The sequence below is a fragment of the Saccostrea echinata genome, unplaced genomic scaffold (assembly GCF_033153115.1).
Source record: "Saccostrea echinata isolate AGI-Se365-2 ecotype Australia unplaced genomic scaffold, CSIRO_AGI_Sech_v1 ptg000011l, whole genome shotgun sequence".
Taxonomy (NCBI): domain Eukaryota; kingdom Metazoa; phylum Mollusca; class Bivalvia; order Ostreida; family Ostreidae; genus Saccostrea; species Saccostrea echinata.
The window spans coordinates 1,694,937-1,715,893 of NW_026889760.1; the positions used below are offsets into that span (position 1 = coordinate 1,694,937).

Here is a 20,957-nt window from a genome sequence, read left to right on the forward strand (position 1 = left end):
CTCCAATTACACTACATTTATATACTAGTATATGTAATACTGAAATACTTTTTGTAATCGTTAGTTTTTTATTATTGTAACTGGAGTTTTTTTATCGGGGGCGGTAATGTGGCCGCTCCAATTACACTACATTTATATACTAGTATATGTAATACTGAAATACTTTTTGTAATCGTTAGTTTTTTAGTATTGTAACTGGAGTTTTTTTATCGGGGGCAGTAATGTGGCCGCTCCAATTACACTACATTTATATACTAGTATATGTAATACTGAAATACTTTTTGTAATCGTTAGTTTTTTATTATTGTAACTGGAGTTTTTTTATCGGGGGCGGTAATGTGGCCGCTCCAATTACACTACATTTATATACTAGTATATGTAATACTGAAATACTTTTTGTAATCGTTAGTTTTTTAGTATTGTAACTGGAGTTTTTTTATCGGGGGCAGTAATGTGGCCGCTCCAATTACACTACATTTATATACTAGTATATGTAATACTGAAATACTTTTTGTAATCGTTAGTTTTTTAGCATTGTAACTGGAGAGTATTATTGGAGGTAGTAATGTCACAGCTCCAATTTTATCACAATAAACAATTTGATTCAATAAATTCCTTTATGAACAAACATGATTTTGAAAGTGATGATAATATGACTTGTCCACTTTTTTTGGTCTCTTACTCTGCAAGTAAAAGCTGCTTTGTGGTATTAATTTCTGCATCCAGCATCTTTACCATAACATGGTTGCTCCTCATGGTCAAAAGGACTACAGTAAAACACTGTTACCTTGAACATGCTTACTGGTTCCATGTACAACAAAATCATGTTTACTTCATTTTCAATCTTGTAAGTGAGATGGCATATGGCAACTATCATTCTATACATGAAAACTGTAAAGAATCCCAAAGAGTAGTTTTTTAAGGAGTTTGAAATATTTGCATCACAATTTTTAATTTACCGAGAGAAAGTGTCTGTTAAATTTTTGGGAGCAGGTCCCATATGTATTTTATTACAGGTCTGAACTTCACCAAACTTGCAAGGATTGTGCATCTGGGTATACTTATGCACTAAATATACTTGGATGCTGAATCTCAGATGCTGGATGAAGTAAACGTTTTTGGAATAGGTTAAATTTCTTGGAGCAGACATCCTGTGATGGCCATATCATAGTTATTAACTTATTACTGATAGAATTTCTGCTAAACTTGGACAGTTGATGTATCTTGTGATACTTAAAGGTGCTTGGACACAGATTTGAAGTTAATATTTTCTCAAATTTTCTGCATAATTTCATGGCTTGTATGTTGCTAGAGCATTTCATACTAAAATATAATAAAAATATTATTTCATCTCGAAGTTATTGAAACTTCAAATTTCTGGACGCGTTTGATTGACACATCCTTGCACTTTCACAAATTTAGTTTTAGTCTTAATACTTAAGAAAAGTGGCAATTTTGTTGTGTATTAATGAAAAATATTAAAACTAAAATCCAGAAAAATTCAGAGTAGAAATGTTCGAAAGCAAAACCCACTCACAGTATTGTCAGTCCGTGCTCAGTGGTGTGTGCAGACTTTAACAATTGAACACACCCGGTGAATCGTAAACATTAAGAATAACAGAGCTCGTGCCCTGTTTACAAAAACAGTTTACGTTTCACGGGTGTATTCAATTTGTTAAACTCTGTACACAACACTGAGCACGGGCTGACGATATTAGTGAGGGGGTTTGCTTTCCCATATTTCTACTCTGAATTTTCTGGATTATAGATGTAATGTTTTTCATTAATACACAAAAATAGCTTCTTTTCTTAAATATTAAGGATAAAGATAAAATTTGTGAAAGTGCAATGATGTGTTAATCAAACGCGTCCAGGAATTCATAGTTCAAATAATTTCCAGATAAAAGAAGTTTTTAATTTTCGTGTGAAATGCTATTGCAATATATATGTCGTGATATTATACAGAAAATTTGAGAAAATATTAACTTCTAAGCACCTTTAAGAATTGACATATTTGGATGCTGAATCTAAGCCAAAGGTGTCAGATGTTGGATGAGGTTAAAGTTTTTTGGAGCAGGTATACCTGTGTTTAATGCCAAAAGCTCTGACCCAGGGTCATGAATATCACAATTTTCCTTGATTATCCTAACCATACACTCAGTATGACTGCTAGAAGCCAAATAGCAAAAAAAGATAAGAGTTTCCTATACATTCATTAAAGGCACGCCCTAAAAGCAGAACTCAGGGGCCAAGAATTTCACAATTTTGGTTGAGACATCCCTGTTCACCACAACAATCTGCTTGGTTTGTCTGTTAATTGTCCAGTAGTAGAGAAGAAGCTGGGGCAAGAAATATCACAATTTTAGTAGAGGCACCCCTGCTCATCATAACTATGTGCTTGTTTTGTATGCTGAATGTCCATAAGTAGAGAAGATTTTTGAAACTGCATCAATTTTTACAGGTTTAACCCAAAGTTTCCAATTATATAAATACATTTTTCTCAAAGAAAGTATAACAATCAAGAGGCCCAAGGGCCTTAACGGTCACCCAAGTACAATAATTTAGAGAATCCATAAACTGATAAATGAAGCTTTGTTGCCCCATAGCAAGAAAAATAGTATGATTAAGATCAACAAAATAATTGATCTAGTATCTTTCTATCTGTCCCCCTTTTATCACTATTACCATGAAAATTTTCAAAGAATTCACACATTTTCACTATAAAATCAAATAGAGCCCCCCCCCCCACCCCCCAAGAAACAACAGAACCCCTGGAACCACAAGTTTTAAAAATTTTGTAAAAGCATCCTTGCTCATCATAACTATACACTTGTTTTTTGCTTTATAGCCAGGAGTCGAAAAAAATATTTTGAAAGAAATTATGAATTTTTACTATATAATCACCAGAACCCCTGGCCCAGGGGCCATGAATTTCATAATTTTGAAAGAGGCAGTTATGCTCATCATAGCTATATACTTAGTTAATTTATTTAATACCCAGGAGCAGAGAAGAAGATTTTCAAAGATTTAATGCATTTTCACTATATAATCAATAGAGCCTCGCCAGAACCCCGGACCCAGGGGCCATGAAATTCACAATTTTAGAAGAGGCAGTCTTTCTAAACATAACTATGTACTTAGTTAGTTTATTTCATACCCAGGAGCAGAGAAGATTTTCAAAGAAATATTGCATTTTCACTATATGATCTATATAGCCCCGCCCTAGCACCAGAACCCCTGACCCTGGGGCTATGAATCTCACAATTTTGATAGAGGGCTCATATCACAATCATGCCAACAGTTTGACTGCTTGATGTCCAGGAGTAAAGAAGGTTTTTAAAGATTGCATCAATTTTGGTGGTTTTAGCCCCACCCCTAAGGCCCCAGGGGGCAGGGACCATGAAATTCACAATTTTTGTCCCCCTTCACCCATATATGCTATATGCCAAAATAGGTTGAGCAGTTTCAGAGAAGAAAATGTTTAAATGTTAACGCACGACGACGGACAAAAACAGATAGCAATAAGTCACCTGAGTGACTCAGGTGACCTAAAAATTAAAGGTTTAATTTATTTGCCTTTCACATGTGAATATTTGTTTTTCATTTTTGATATTGGTCTTCTGAATTCATGACATAAAAGGAGTTGAAATTATCATTTTAAAGTCAGTGCCAAGGTTTCCAAAATGCTAAACCAGTGCTCCAGGAACGAGAACTACAGTGGCCAATGTTTTTCATTCAACATACTTATTCATATCCATTTGCACATTCGTAATAAGAAATTCTAAAGAATAGATAAATGATGACACTACTACATAATACAAGAGGCCCAGGGGCCACATCGCTCACTTGAGCACTCTGGCAAGGAAAAAGCAGAAAATTAATCAGTTCAGTATTAGCAAGTATAAATCTGACCAATCACTTTTATGCTGTTCTCAAGGAGAATTTTTAAAAGATTTTTTCCTATGTATTCCTATGTGGAACTTTAATTCCCCTATTGTGGCCCCACCCTACCCTCGGGGGTCATGATTTGAACAAATTTGAATTTACACTACCTCACAATGATTCCACAAAAGTTTCATATTTGTCAAGCACAGTGGTTCTCTCGAGGTTTTTAAATGATGCCATTAATTTTTCAAAAATTTTTAATTATCTCCTTTTGGAAGAAGGCAAGGCCCTTTATTTGAACAAACTTGAATTCCCTTTGCCCAGGGATACTTTGTGGCAAGTTTGGATGAAATTGGCCCAGTGGTTCTTGAGAAGATGAAAATGTGAAAAGTTTGCAACAATGACGCCGATGACAATGGAAAAATTTCGATCAGAAAAGCTCACTTGAGCTTTAATTTGGCTCAGGTGAGCTTAAAAACTGTGGACTATTTCATGATTAAAACTTTCAAAGTTAAGAAACAGTGGCAACAAATTATAGAATGCACAAATACATATCGATAAGCATCTATAATACATCATTTGCATAAGGCTTCTTATAATCAGATTGGTAAATTTTAAAGAAATGTCATCTTGTTAAAGTTGTTCATTATTCATGTACTTGGTATATGATTAAAAACCAAAAGAAAGAAGGGCGAATAGGGCATGTACAAGCAAGCTCACATACTCTATACTCCAACATACCCTTGACTGCTACACATTTTGAATGGCATGTTGTATGCATTGAATACACTAGTAAATAAAAGAGGCAAACCCTAAGAAAACCAAATCTGCACTGCTCGAAATTGTCCTTACTAACTAGTAAGGTTCATGTAATTCTAATCAGTCGTGATGACAAACTGTTTTCGCAGTATTAACGTCAAACAAGAGGCCCATGGGCCACAATGCTCACCTGAGTAACTTTGGCCCTACTGTTCTTCAACAGATTTTCCTCCATGTAATACCTATTGTGGCCCCATCCTACCCTAGGGGAGGGGGGTCATGATTTGAAAAATATAAAATCTACACTACCCAAGGATGCTTCCACATAAATTTCAGCTTTTCTGGCCAAGAGGTTCTTGAGAAGAAGATTTTAAAAGTTTTTTCCTATATATTTCTTTCCATATATTTTAATGCAAACTTGGGATTTCCTATTGTGGCACCACCCTGCCCGGGGGTCATGATTTGAACAATTTAGAGTCTACACTACCCCAGGATCCTTGTATGTGAATTTCAGCTTTTCTGGCCCAGTGGTTCTTGAGAAGATGTTTAGAGATTTTTCCTATAAATTTCAATGTAAAATTTTGATTTCCTATTGTGGCCCCACCCTCCCTTGGGGGGGGGGGCATGATTTGAACAATTTAAAATCTACACTACCCCAGAATGGGTTCACATACGTTTCAGCTTTTCTGGCCCAGTGGTTCTTGAGAAAAAAAAAATTCAATGACCCCACTCTATTTTTCTCTTTTTTTGATTAACTCCCTTTGTAAGGGGGCTTGGCCCTTATTTTAAAAATTTAAATCCCCTTTACCCAAAGATGCTTTGTACCAACTTTGGTTAAAATTGGCATAGTGGTTCTCGAGAAGAAGTTGAAAATGTGAAAAGTTTACAGACGGACAACAGGAGATCAGAAAAGCTCACTTTAGCTTTCAGTTCAGGTGAGCTAAAAAGTTCAAAAATGGCCAAAATTCCCAGAAAAAAAATGGAACCAGATTTTCCTGTATATATGCTCATCTCCACTTCATGTCTTTAATAACTAAAAAAAACTCATGGAATTTCTTTCAATGGTTTCAGAGTTGCAATGACCAAAAAAAAAAAGAGGGGTTGTCACATTAGAACATTATACCCCTGCAACTTGTAGAGTGGATTATAAAAATAGAATTACCAACATAGCTAATATTACTACCATAAATCTGTTGTCTGTGAAATGTCAATTTCCAACATCTAATTAATTCCAAAGCATACCAAAATTTTAAATAGTGTAATTTTGAAAAACTAAATGCCATTTATTTTATTGAGCAAGTCTGCACTCGATTTTTTTCTCACGGTCTACTTTGATGAAACAAGAACCTATTCTGATAAGCAAAGGCTTAGAGTGATTATAAAGGCAGATGAACAGGCTGATGGACAGAAAAGCCAGTACCATATAATAACGCATGTAAAAGACTAATATAAAAAAAGTGTATGTTACAGTGCTGGTGAAAACATACAAAAAAGGAAGAGAATTATAGGAATATATTACGTATTTATAAATCAGATCAAGAATTCATTACAACCTATCGATAAATGTATTGTTCCAGTATATCTTTTAGTGTTATATACATTGTTTTTGCTTCTAGTTCTGTTGAAGGATGGTAATTGTCACAAATGACATCAAGAGCTTCCTTAGTGTCTTTATCCAGGTCATTTTCAAAGCAGCATTGGTCCTTAAGGAACTGAAACTTTTCATCGTTAACATTGATTTGATGAATGTAATTTCGGCACTGTGGATTGCCTGAAATAAAATGACATAATTATTAAATAACAACATGTTTTTCCATATAAAATACATTTCATACCATACCATACCAATTTCAACTGAACTCCATGTGAAAGTATTATTTTAATACCTCATCAGCAGTGGAAATAAACCCATTCAATAAAATACCAGAGAGAAACTACTGGAGAGAAAGAATGTTGACACTCTATTTTGAAACCCTCATCAAGAGCATGGTACAACAATCTCAACAATAATTTCCACTTTATACACTTGAAAATTAATTTAGTTTTAATGGGAAAACCCCAAAATTATGATATTAAATTATTTTCATTATTTCATGTCAATTATCAACATTAATTTACATACTTTTAAATGAGACTGGATGTTTATACACTGTCAGAAGAATTAAATGAGTAAATCACTGCACACAGAACATCTCAGTAGAAGTCATAAATGCATAATCATAATATAAATCATAATGCAGTGTTTGAGTGACAGCCTAAAAATCAATGCCTCTATTATCCGCGTATGAAATTTTGTGTCTAAAATTGGCGCCCTTTCCCTTAAATTGTGACCTCTCTCTCTCTTTCTGTGTGTGTGAGAGAGAGAGAGAGAGGGTGGGTGTGATATTTGTTGTTGTTCTCCTCTGTCAATGCACTTTTCCCAAACTGTATTGTGCAATTCTTATGTATTCTAAAAAATTACATACATGAAATTAACTGACCTAACATTTCTGGAACATGATAAAGGAGTTCTGGAATCCCAGGAACAACATCGCCTGTTTTTTGCTTCCTGATTCTATGGTAATTCCATGCCAATTTCACCTCCTCCAATTCTTTCCTGATAATTTGCATGTAACAATATTGAACTAATGTTCTGAAATAAAACATGGTTACATTAGTTTTTGGGGCTTCAAAACTAAATGCACTGGTTAAGAAACATTCAATAAAAGATCACGAATTTTCTTTAATGATGAAACCACACCTTCTAGGGTTATAGATTAACATAGTACATGTAATTGGGCAAAACCACATAACAACAGAGAATATTCACAAATAAATTTTGACATGGCAAAATACATGTACAGTATATGCATGTACTGTTCACCACAGGTATTCTCTTTGGTCAAAATGGCTAGTATTTAGAATAAGGAATTTGACAATCTAAATACACATACAATTAACTGAATTGGTAAGATACAAGTGTACAATGCCTTGAATAATGTTGCAGTTTGTAACAGCCTGAATATTATACACATTCCATTATTGCAAGCAATCAAGGGTTACCGTTGAAGGTCAATGATTTCTAATGTACACAAATTTCAATGTTACCCCCACTGACATGCAATATTTAAACATTTTCATATGAAAACAGTTGGATTTCTTTGGAAAAAAGGGAGAGAATTGTAAAATATCCAGTTAATGGAAACATTCATGGATGAACAGCCAGCCTACATTGTTGTTGTTTTTCTTCTATGTCAAAAGCAAACTTACATATGCAGTTTTTCCCCGATTGTAAAATGGCCATCCTTTTCCAATTCCTGAAAACAATAACAAATTTTTAAAGAAAAAAAATGGAAAACAAAAAAAACAAAAAGAAAACAACATCGGATTTCTTACATAAAATGATAGAAATCTCATATTTAACCTTAAAATGATGTATCCATCGATCTGTACATTTCCCTCGTAAAATTCCCCACCATCTCTCAATCCTCTTAAAAAATAAAAATTGAAAATTAAAGTTAAAAATTAAAGATAATTAAAGAGTCATACTGATAAACTTCATTATAAGTCCACATCCATTTTATTTTTTTTCAAAAGGACAATATTTTCAAGATCAAACTCAGTAATTATCAATATTTAAATATTTTACAGCATGCAAATTCATCTTTTGTGTCTCACAATTACAAAACTTAAACTGTCTGTACATATGAGTAAAACAATATTTAAAAGTATTCTACCTTAAAAAGGAAAACAAAAAATTGAAACCATTTATGAAAAATAAAACCAAACCTTAATACTTGAATCAGAAAATTTGGCCCAGAACGCTCCTGACACACAGAGAGAATAATGTTTACTGTGATACAGACTCAATAAACAAAAACTAAATCTATGAACTCAGACAGACATGAAAAACTTGCTGCCTTCCTTTGCACATTCATTCATGACAAACTTTAGGATAATTGTATTTAATTTTAAATAACCTCTGACCCTGCATCATAACTTTTACATTTTTCCTTGCTTCTCCTACCCATACATGCAGTCACTTAGTTTCCCTGCTGGGTGCCTAGTAGTAGAGAGGATTATAAATGCAGCTTCATTTCATTTCCACCCTATAGCCAGAATCTTTGACTGTAGGACCGTAACTATAAATATTTTTGGTAGATGCTTCCATGATCATTCTAAACATACACTCAGATTGGATGGTATGTGGCAAATAGTAAAGATTTACAAATAGTTAATGCACATTCACTACTAGTATATGACCCTAACACCAGAACCCCTGACTCTGGGGCAATAAATTTCACCACTTTGATAGAGACTCCCTTCCTTATCCTATCCATGTACTTAATTTGCCCAATAGATACCAAGAAGTGGAGAAGAATATTTTTATATTCACTATATGACCAATGTGCCCCACCCAAACACACAAACCCCCATTCCTGGGGCCAAAATTTCAGACTTTAATTAGAGGCCTCCTTGTTCATCATAACAATGTAGTAGTTTCTCTGCTAGATGCCATGGAGTAGAGAAGAAGATTTAAAATCATGCATCAATTTCTACAACTTTTTATCCAAAATCTCAGCTCCATTGGGGTTGGAGATAATGAATTCCAGAACTTATATTCCTTTTCCTCTATAGATGTTACCCACCAACTCTAGTGGAGATTGGCTCAATAATTACAGAGGATAAGTTCAGCATGTAAAAATTGATAATGGACAACAGACAAAGACCAATGGCAATAGGTCACCTAAGTGAATCAGATGACCTAAAAATGCAAGAAAGACATGGGTATATTTTGAAAGAAAAATCTATAAACCTGATTATGTGTTGATTTGCCATAAATAAAGGCTTTTTTGCAGAAAGAATCTTCATCATCTTCTCTTAAGAAGTTCTGGATGGCTGCTACAGTCCCATTCTCTGTTCCTTTTTAATAAAAAGTAAAGTATCATTTTTTTAAGGAATTATTTCACATTTATCTTAAATAAAAGGCTGCTGTGTCAGGGACCCTTTCACAAAATGGTGTAGACTTTGGCTTAATTTATTCTGACTCAGGTAAGTGAATATTCATACAGGCCTAAGTTGCGTTTCTGAAAGCGACTCGTTTGGGTTTCAATGCCTTAAACTGTGTTCCTCTCTGCTGAATACAAACCTTGCATACATCATACTTTATTTTGTTTGGAGGCTATGATTATATGTGAGAATTCAATTTTCCAAATTAAGGTACCTTTACACATGGTAAATATATAATAAAATGTGTATATCATTATGTTGGTTCAGTATATATATATACTTGATAGTAAAATTCAATTCATTCCTTTTTTTTTAATTAAGTGATACTACATTTTCAGAGAAAACACAGAGGATCCCCAAACAGAAGTGGAGGTTGAAAAAACAAAGTACTGTAATAGCACTTGAACACATTGCAGCAGAAAAGGAAGCACAATTAAGGAAACAATGCATAAAAATGATTTTCACTGGTTATGTTATATTGAATTTATTATTGAATTGATAGCACGGTTTTGACCCTCACAATGTAGGTTTATCAGGAGAGTGTCAGTTTTGACAACCTGGGACAAACCCTAGCACTACACCTAATCAAGACAGTTTGATGACAAAAGCATGAAACAAAATTAACCAAATGTTTGTGCTGCAAAGTATAAAACAGCAGAAGGCAATATTTATTAAATCAGAAATCTAAATATATAAAAGAAATAAAAATAACCTGCATCACCCCTTACAATATGTGGATATCCTGAAAAAAAGAGGTAAATGATCATTTTGTTTTAAAAATCATCAAACATTTCAATAAAATTGGAAAGGTCATCTTTATCATAACAATATAAAACACAAATGAGTATTTATCTGCTTTTACCTATAAACTTTTGAAAGAAATTCCATTAGCACTTACAATTACATTCCATTTTTTTTAGGAGAACATTAAAGCATTACCATTAACTTGTTCTAATGTGTTTATAAAATATGCTGCAATTTTCTTTGGGTTTTTATTACTGATTCCTGCTTCGCACCAAAGCACGTAGCGAGAAAACCTAATAAGAAAAGGAAATAAATGAACATTTATCTAAAAATCCTGAAGTGGTTCAAAAGTTAATCTGAGAAAATTACAATCACTTGTTGTATACAAGATTCATAGTGTTTCATAAATGTTTTCCTAAAACAAAAGGCTTTAAAAAAAAAAACAATTTACCCATCAATACAGCCACTGATGTGTATTCCGTATGGACTCAACTTATCATACTGGTCTAGAAAAAGAAGATTTATCCCACATTAATATTTCTTGAAATACTGTTTAACATAGATCACAGGCTACAGGTTGCCACTGCAGTTTTCTTTTTTTAAAGTTCTTTTATCTTTATATATAGAAAGATAAATTAGCAAGCCAATTGGCCACTTCTTGTCTGGCCTCTCCACCATAACAAACAATGTTATGTGCCTGCTTGCTTAAGGATACAAGATATTTAAGGAATCACTGTCTAGTTAGTAGAGTATGCCAGGGCATCAACGATAGTGGGAAACGTGGGATAATTTGCATAATGGGCGAAGCCCGTTATGCATAAATTATCCCACGTTTCCCACTATCGTTGATGTCCCTGGCATACTCTACTAACTAGACAGTGATTCCTTATATTTCCATTTCATAGTGAAATAAGATTGTGAATTTAGATTTTAAAAGTGTAGACTAATAGATTTGAATTACACGAGGCCTCACATGTCAATTTCAATAGTCCCCGCCCACTGACGTCAAACACAAAGACAGTCGCACGAGAATTACATGCATATTAGGCCTTCTTACCTCCTGACCTTTCGCTTGGTGAAATTTGCATTCCGGTGGAATGATCAAGAAATCAACTCTCCTAACTTTCAGAGTTATCACAGAGAAAACAAATAGAAATGGAAATATTTATCTTTTTACCCTTAAAAATAAGTAGCATCTACCTGCATATATATCAATCATTTTCATCTATAATTAAGAATGAGCATATATTTCAGTATACCATTGTTAATTGACAAAAGTATCATCTTAGACCATCTTTGTCTCAGAGGGCTTTCATCATGTACACTGTGCAATCCAGCCAACTAATATAATTAATTTACAATGACCATCAATCATGCATCCAGAGATCAAAAATTACAATCCTCCATCTTCAATACAGCCAAACACGAAATATCCTTAATGTTTACTTTTAAGGCACTTGATCAACATGTATGTTTAAGAAAATAGGTTGGGTGAGGGGGAAAGAGAGAAAAAAAATAAGAAAAACTGTCTTGGGCTAATTTGATATTTACCTATATGCCATATCCAATTTGGACCTAAAAAACAAAATGGCAAGACTTTGAAATCACATCGACTACATAAAACCCCTCCATTTAATGTTGTATAGTCATATGCTTAAAAAAACTAAAAATCAGAACTTGTCTCCCTTACATTTACCATAAAGAAAATGTTCAAAGCATAATAAAGTGCACAAACACACACACAAGACACATACCTACCCTCCCTCACACACCCTATCTCTCTCACACACACATGTAGTTAAATTTAACCTTTACTGAGGTACTGCCTTCTTTTAAGTTTATTGCCTTTCCTTCTGGACATTCCTTTAGGGTCTAAAGTGGTCATTATTTCTCGTACCAGTTTTCTGAAAGTCCAAATATTTTAAAGTGGATACATTTATTATCATTAAATAACTTATTTAACATATGCAGATAGTATAATACCCCATCCCCTCCATCCACACTATCCTGTTTGTACTTGCACCTTAAACTTAATGAATAGCAAGCATTCTGAGAGTACTGCACAAGCAAGAAAATTCTGATGAGAATACATGTATTTGTAAATTTGTTTTCATCTAGAATTATTCTGAGAATTAAACCATACAGAAATTTCCTTCTCTATTGGAGGAAGGTCTTAGTTCCTAAGGAATGAAACTACACATAGTTTCATGCAAACTACCTTTTTTTTCATTTGCACATTCTATCAGTTATTTTGAAATTATATAATATATGAGGACTGATGTGAACTGTGGAAACGACAAAGAAGGAAAAGGTCTTTTCAAATATCTTCACTATAATTTAAACCATTATAATAATGTAAGAATAACACAAATGCCTAAATGTATACCTGGTAATTGGAAAATGTGTACTGCATATGCATTACCTGGTTGTACTGTGCGAACACATAAAAATCCAATTTAATTAGAAAGAAAATAATTATTTCACTTAATGTTTTCTCGAGAATAAATTCCTTGAATTAATTGAATTGCAATATTGAATATAAATTTTAAATGATCATGAGCATCATGTCTATTTGAAGGATAAACCTGATTGGGAAAATGAGAAGTTCCAAATACATGTAAATAACTTCATCATATGTTTCTCATTAGGTAGTGACACATCAAGTTTCAAACCAATTATCCACACCATGTCAAGTAAAAATTGTGGAAAAACAAATTAGGGATTAAAAACAGCTAGTATGTATGTAAACAACAAATATAAATTACCTTCGAACAATGTATCCATAAATAAATCTCAATCTAAAGAACACATCGGATACACTTCTATCTGGCTTTAGAGACATTTCAAGCTGCAATTAAAATCTGTGAAATTATTTCATAAAAATTGATTTTTTTCATTTTAAAAGGTAAAAAAATGCTTTGAAGTGACTAAATTTTAATAATTTAATAATATTTAATTGCAGTTCCATAACTAATCACACAATTTTCTAAATAAAATTACTGAAAATGATTTAACTTTTACCTGCTTTTACTGAGCAATTCAAGAATTCAAAGAAAAAATACATGTCATTCAAGCATCAAACTTATTTGTTTGGGGGAGGGGGGTTATGATAAATACTGTATATTATTCATGCCAAAGTAAATGTTTACGAAATAATCAATATTTACAAATTACAGACCATGTACTATCATATATTAGCATGCATATTATGAAAGTTAACAAATTGCTATAAGACATAAAAGTTACCAGTATAGCTTGTAAAATATCATCAAAATTTGTAAGTTGCGCAGATCCTCTCCTGTTGTTTAAGTGTAACTTGGGAATAACTTTCCTCTTTAGATACTCAACACTGTAATAAAAATGATCCAACAGGAACAGATCTTTTAATTTTAATACACTGTAATACATGAACAATATTATAATCCATTCAAAATTTCCTGAAATTTATTTATTTATTGGCATGGTTTTTTTTTATCAAATATAAAGGATCTGCATGTAATTCAGTGTTGAAACAATTCAATATTATATTAAAATGGTTTAATTCCTTCATGCAAAACATTTCTTGCATAACTACATTTAGAAATTCAACAAATATTTCAAATTGTACTTGTCCAAAAATATATTAAAAGTAGAAAGTCTGGGAAAAGAATTACCTGTAATGTTGATTATGTTTTGTTTTCAATAAAATGGCAATTTCTTTATGTGGCAAACCAAGTCTATGATAAAACTCAATATACGATTTTAAATCTGCAATAAATTGTACATAGAATTATTGGTAAGTTCTTAAATTGCTGTTTGTTGTTTATATACATGTATATAGTTAATACCACATTTTTCTCTTAAGAATTCAACATGGCATAATCATTAATTGGTAATGAAATATTATAAAGGAAAACAATAGTTTCAAAATGTTACCTTCATTCATTGTCAATATTTTCTTATTTCTAATATGAAACTTAGAGAGAAGATCCTGAAAAAAAAAAAAAAAAAAAAAAACTTTAAAAGAGCTGTACATCAGTTGACAGTTTTTGCATCAAATGCAGCAGATATCTATATTCAGATGCACACTGATAAACCAACTGCATTTCAAGAAAATATATATATATATATATATATATATATATATATATATATATATATATATATATATATATATATATATATATATATATATATATATATATATATATATATATATATATAAATTAAACTTCCATGTAAATTAGTTGAATCTGATTTGTCGAGAAACATCTGTTAAAAAACACCATTGCCCGCTGAATAATGAAGCCACGCCCTCCAGCGCAGCATGTCAACATTGCTTGACAAAGGGTGATATTCCAAAAAATATGGACTGCTCAGAATTTATGCTTGCAAGGTTTAATGTAATATGTATGTGTATAAAACATTCAGTATAATATAATAAATATTGCCTGTAGTTGAGTGTAACATTAAAAATTTTCACCCCTCGAAAACCACCATCAACCTCGGCTGCGCCTCGGTCGAAAATGGTTTTCTTGGGGTGAAAATTTTCAATGTTACACTCAACTACATGCAACATTTATATAATAACCAATTTCAAGTCCTACACAAACCATATTCATTAAGATAATATTTTTAATGACACACAAATATTACAGGGCACAAACACAATTACAACAAGACCACAGTCAAGCTAAGCATTCTCTCATGCAAAAATTTAGAAATGTTGTTCAAATGTGTTCTATATATTTTCTAATATAAACCTACTAAAAAGCAAAAACATTTCTCTCTTTTTGAAATTTTGAACTGGTTAAGAGGTCACATTTTTTAGGTCACAATGATCATCAGACAAGCTTATTGATTGACTGATACATTGTTTCTTAAAACACTGTTCATACTTTTTAAAGTTATAAACTGCAATGTTAAAATTTCATCGGGATATGAAATTTGTTGTTATATTAACAAATCTTCTGAGAAGACCTTCATGTTTCACAGGATTTGACCGACCAAGTTTATATCTCGGTGAACTTTTTAACAATTGTATTTATTTATTATGTGAATAAAGTTAAATCATTGGTTCTTTGTGTTCGCTTGTTAACTCAGACATATATACCCAATATCTGATATCTTAAATAATTCACCCATAACTATGGATATGAATAGGGCTTGACTTATAAGATTGCTAAAGAGGTATACAAAGTGAAATGATTTTAAGTGCTGGGATTTTTTTTTTAATTTTGCCAACAAGCATTTTGTATGCTTGTAATACATAAGTAACACAACCATATACAGTTGAACTTTGATATCTCGAACTCCGATATCTCGAATACCATGGATATGTCGAAGTGATGTGGAAGTCCTAACCACATGTTCTTTAAGTATTTTATCCTTGATATCTCGAATCCTCGGATATCTCGAATTTTGTTCTCAGGCTCATCAGGTTCGAGATAACGAAGTTTGACAGTACATACAATCAGCAATGATATACTCCATTGCAATGAAATAATAATAATTTGCATTATGAAAGACACAATGATATTTACAATAAATTTAATAACAAATGTAATGGAAGTTACTTGTTATGCAAAAGGAGCGGCCAAATTACCACCCCCGATAAAATACTCCAGTTAACGATACTAAAATCCAAATGATTACAAAAAGTATTTCAATGCTGCAGATATATAAGTAATAATTGTAATGTAAATGGAGCGGCCACATTACCGCCCCCGATAAAACACTCCAATTACAACACTAAACTGTTCATGAATACAAAATGTTTTTCAATGTTACATGTCTATAAATGTAATGCAAATATAATGCAGCAGCCACATTACTGCACCCAATAAAACAATATAAACATTTAAAACTGTTACTAGAGGAATACATATTTCAAAGGTACCGGTATATACATGAAGAGGGATTTTTTTTTTACGTCTGTTACAAACAGGGTTTATATGATTTGCGTTTATATGCAATATCAATGCACAAATTTGCTGTAGTTATCAATGCAAAATAATGCCTTTTATTTGTCCTCTTCTTGAGTTTGTGAGACTACAAATACTGTCGGAAAAAGTTACTGTGACAGTTTTATTTACCTCAAAGATTGTTTGAACAGTTGTTAATCCATCTATACCAAAATATACATCACATCCAGACATGTGCACAGCAACTGTATACAACTTGTCTTTTTCTAAAGTAACACTGTTTGCAAAAATAAATGAAAATTCACACTCCTCAGTCAACTCTTCACGTATTTTTTCCTTAAGGAGAATATTTTCATCACAAGATAATGACACTTCAACTAAAAGTGAGACATTGTAGTTTCCATACAAAATGATGCCATGAAATTGTATATTTCTATTTACAGAAAACACAAGTCTATCACCATTCAATTCATCACACTTCCAAGTATTGCTTGGACTTTTTGAAAAAAATCTAATGATCCTAATGTCCTCCTCTGACACACAAGCACGAGATTGAAAAGCTGGACCAACTGTGTCCTTACAAACACTCAATGAATTCAAATACAACATAACTTTCATTGCAAAATCATCACTAATTATGTTTCTATAAACAACATTTTCAATAAAAAAAGTAGCAGACATTCTACCAAACCTGATATTTGGAACAATTTTCCTCCAAGTTTCTGAAACGTTTCTGCATTCTGAATTCATCCACTTTACTATCAACAAAAATAACTTCTCTTCATGAATACATAATGTATTTCGTTCAAGCAGCAAATTAATCAAATCTACAGGATACTGAAAAAACATTTCATTTGCAGGACTATTTGATAAAATGTCTCTGGCAAATTTGTCAATGTATAACAATGATGATAGCACAACATTTTTCAAACCAAATTTGTGTGCAATATGTAAAACAAGCAAAGCTTTATCAAAACATATGGATTGTTGAAGAAAATCTAAACATTTCTCAGACAAATCTGAAACCATGTAAAATTGAGCTGCCTGTAACATATCTTCAACATTCTCAAAAGATAAATCAATCTCATGTTGGTACAGAAATTCTATCACAGATCTTGTTTGTGAAGGCAAGAAATCATGGCAAATAACTGTCCTTTTTGATTGCTTGGGGTCCCAGTTTTCATTTAAACATGTTCTAAACCAATCGCTGCCCAATATGAGCACTGTCCTGTGTGCATCCATGATACTTCCATCTGATAAGGAAATTTCTAAATCACACAGCTCTTGCTGATGGAAGGCTTTAACAAGTTTTTCACCAAGTCTTGCCATTACAGCTGTGATAAAAGTCAAGATATTCCTTTAGTCTAAATAAATGTCATTTGTTTTTGTATGTCTGTTTCGAGCAGTAGTTATAACTCTGTGTGTGTGTGTGGGGGGGGGGGGAGGGGGGTGAGGGAGGGTGTGTTTGTGTGTGTTATTGGACAGTTCTTTGGCAATAGAATGCCAAACTGAAAATACCATATTTAGAATGAAATGAGATGTGACAAACATTGGAGTTTTTTGTTTAATGGTGTACACTTAAATAACTTGCTAGTAAAAAAGTTTGAGTCAACCATGACATTTTCAAAAAAAAAAGACCTGTGTATAAAACAAAAACAAGGCCCGAGCCTTGTTTACATAACTAACAATTGTGATCACTGCTTCTTGGTTGTAACTTGCAACTTACTTTTGAATTTAGGTTGACCATTAGTCTAGAAATACCAATATCAATACTTAAAAGAAAGGAAAAATAACATTTTAATACTTCCACTTCAAATCGCAATCAGGCCCCTTTCAGTTGTTCCATCAGCACATGTTTTCTCTTTTTCAAAATACTGAGGCATTTACCTGTCTCAATTTGTCATTGAGCAAATATGTTACCAGTTTCATAAATACTGTATTTATTGCAGAGTTAGATCTGCAAATTTTTCAAATAATCTTCTACCTTCATAACATGAATTCTTGCAATTTTTCAAAGCACACCAATATTTCGCTCACATTTTAGAATTTCAAGAACTAGGTCAAAAAAAAAGATAGTATTCTGAAATGAACTGTAGAGGGGTATATTTACTTAATACTAAGTTCCCCATGTACATGCATTAACAGTATTTGTGACTGACCTCCAGTATTAATGTAATGTACTCCTCATCAAGGCCTCAAGTAGGTTTCTTCGCAAAGTTTGCTAAATGGATCCTCTATGAAGCTAAAAGTACATGTATATATTTATATATGGTAATTAAGTGGTTACAAGAAGCAAGATCATTGTTTAAATGCTGGACAAAAAAATTAAATAATTTTCTTTAACCAGACCCTCACCCCATATCTCTCAATTGAACTGTAATGTGATGACTGTTGATTTAAATTTAATTATCAAAAACTTTATATTTGCTCATTTGTAATTGTTCACTTAAAATAATATTTATTTCTTTTGTTTATTCATTAAGAGAATCAATTACAAATAAAGTCCCATGTACAATGTGCAATTTTCTGGCTCTACCACCCCCCCCCCCCCCTCCTACAACAACTTTATGATTTTCAAAATATATGACATCTCATCTCTTCTAAGTTACTCACCCCCTCCCCCCACCAATAACTTTATGAATTTCAAAATACATCTGTCAACATCTCATCTCTAAGTGAGAATTTACCAAAACAAAATTGGAGAGAAACTTAATGTTGTTTTACTTCAGAGGTTCTTATGACAACTGTCAAAAATATACAATGCACATGCATTTCTTTCTAAAATCAACTTTGTTCTTTCAAAAAATTCAAAACATGCAGATATTAATGAATGGGGTATTACAAATCACTTCCTACATCTTGATTGCAAAATATTTAAATAACAAGTTTAAAATAGATGTTTGGTTTTGACATAGTCTCTAAAAAGGAAAGAAAAAATAATATATATACATAGAAGGATGAAGCCTCCCCCCATCCCGTGCACACTCATCCCCAATTCACCACAAAGTTCTATATTTGAATGAGAGTTAATTTTTTTTTATGTATTGTAAAACAACTTGATTCTAAATGTCACATAAAATACCATATGCCTTCATGTTCAAAACTGCATATAAAATAAAAGAGTCTGTGCATTTATTTTAATTGTATACAATTTATAATTTGAATTTCCTTGATGAAAAACTGCAGAATGCCTTTGAGTGTTGGAATGCTGTTCATACAATTTATTCAAAGGAAAAATCACATAAAATAAATATTTACAACATCAAACTAAGGTATTCATTAAGATTTACAAGGGAAAAATCACCTATACTTACCTTACAAACCGGGAGGCTGGAACCTAATACACATTTTAGCGGTACTGTTTTTCAATGTTAGGGAAGCAGTTATATATTACGATACTAAAGTGAATGTTATTTTTTGAATAGCTTAATAAAGCTATAAAGCTTGATAAAGCTATATGTAGCTTTTTCTTGCTATACACCTAAAACAAGAAATAGTGCTGCTTGATTCTGGTTTATATCATTCGTGAACATTTAGAAATCATCAACCCTAAAAGACATATAGTCTCTATAATATTTTATAAATCTATTGGTATAAAAAAAAATGACTTTAAGAGAAAATAAGATTAATAGTTATGAATGTTAATTGAGATTCAACATGTTCAATACAAAATGAAGATTTCACTCGAATTTCCTCGATCATGAGAGACTCGCTTCAGTTTTGGGAGAAAGTAAAATAACTGCACAAACTCAGGTATAACTTACATCAAAAAACAAGAATTCTTCTCATTTAATGAGAGTTAGTTACATTAAAACAAACAACAAAAAATATTATTGATATATTACTTACATCAAACGTAATGATCACGACTCAGACCTACATCAATTTGAATGTAATGACCACACCGCATCCGCGTCCTTAGAAATCTTGGCCAAATCTCGATCTCTTGAAATCTTGGACGGCCAAATCTCGATCTTCTGAAATCTTGGCCGTTAATCTCGTAGAAGCTTGGGAATTAATGATCGAGGTCACCCGAAATCTTGGCAATGTACAGGGTCGAGGGTGTACATGGCCAGGGTTATCATGGCCAGGCCTATACGGCCAGGGTACGCGAGCAAAATGGCCAGGCTAGGCTATGTATGGTAGAGGGTTATGGGGAACATGGCCACGCCAAGACATTATTATGCAAGACCAGGTTGAACATGGCCAGCCAGGATAGCTAATCGTCGAATGCAAGATGCATGATAATATACATGGCCAGGGTGAAGATGGCCAGGCCATGTTTAGAAGCGTGGGATAGGCATGGTGCGAACATGGCTAGGCCAGGGTAGTACATGGCCGGGCTAGGCTGTGTATGGTCGGGGTAAACATGACTAGATGGGATGGCCATGCTGCAAACATGGATCGGCCAGGTTGTATACGGCTAGGCCATGATGATAAAGCGTGGGGTGTCCATGATGCAAACATGGGAAGGCCAGGGTAGAAATCATGGGTGGCCAGGGTTAAAACTATAGATTATATAGACCCTGACCCTGGGGGTCCCCTATGGCTTCAAAGATGGGAAGGCCAGGGTAGAAATCATGGGTGGCCAGGGTTAAAATTATAGATTATATAGACCCTGACCCTGGGGGTCCCCTATGGCTTTCCATAATAACGAGTAATTTTCTTTTATCATTC

General features: G+C 32.9%; 2 protein-coding genes across 2 annotated transcripts; both read right to left on the minus strand.

The window, feature by feature from the left end:
* Positions 1-6,197: 6,197 nt before the first annotated feature.
* LOC133184859 (uncharacterized) lies at positions 6,198-20,196 on the minus strand. The gene is made up of 16 exons (XM_061319932.1): positions 20,130-20,196; positions 18,440-18,522; positions 14,293-14,347; positions 14,031-14,124; positions 13,624-13,726; positions 13,143-13,225; positions 12,187-12,281; positions 11,929-11,952; positions 10,829-10,883; positions 10,573-10,670; positions 10,346-10,375; positions 9,440-9,546; positions 8,048-8,113; positions 7,894-7,940; positions 7,125-7,276; positions 6,198-6,415 (listed from the first exon to the last, which is right to left on the minus strand). Exons 3-16 carry the CDS (start codon positions 14,300-14,302, stop codon positions 6,198-6,200), a joined length of 1,182 nt encoding a protein of 393 aa, XP_061175916.1. The 5' UTR covers positions 14,303-14,347; positions 18,440-18,522; positions 20,130-20,196.
* LOC133184906 (BTB/POZ domain-containing protein 1-like) lies at positions 16,359-17,609 on the minus strand. Its single transcript, XM_061319976.1, has one exon. It carries the CDS (start codon positions 17,607-17,609, stop codon positions 16,359-16,361), a length of 1,251 nt encoding a protein of 416 aa, XP_061175960.1.
* Positions 20,197-20,957: the final 761 nt, after the last annotated feature.

Bases quoted from the DNA above. Each gene is read 5' to 3' on its own strand.
- LOC133184859 (XM_061319932.1), bottom strand. The intron at 10,884-11,928 runs GTAAATATCAAA...TTCTTTTTCTAG, and splicing joins AAATTGGATATGGCATATAG to ACCAGTATGATAAGTTGAGT. The intron at 7,941-8,047 runs GTTAAATATGAG...TATTGTTTTCAG, and splicing joins GATGGATACATCATTTTAAG to GAATTGGAAAAGGATGGCCA.
- LOC133184906 (XM_061319976.1), bottom strand. From the start codon at position 17,609: ATGGCAAGACTTGGTGAAAAACTTGTTAAAGCCTTCCATCAGCAAGAG.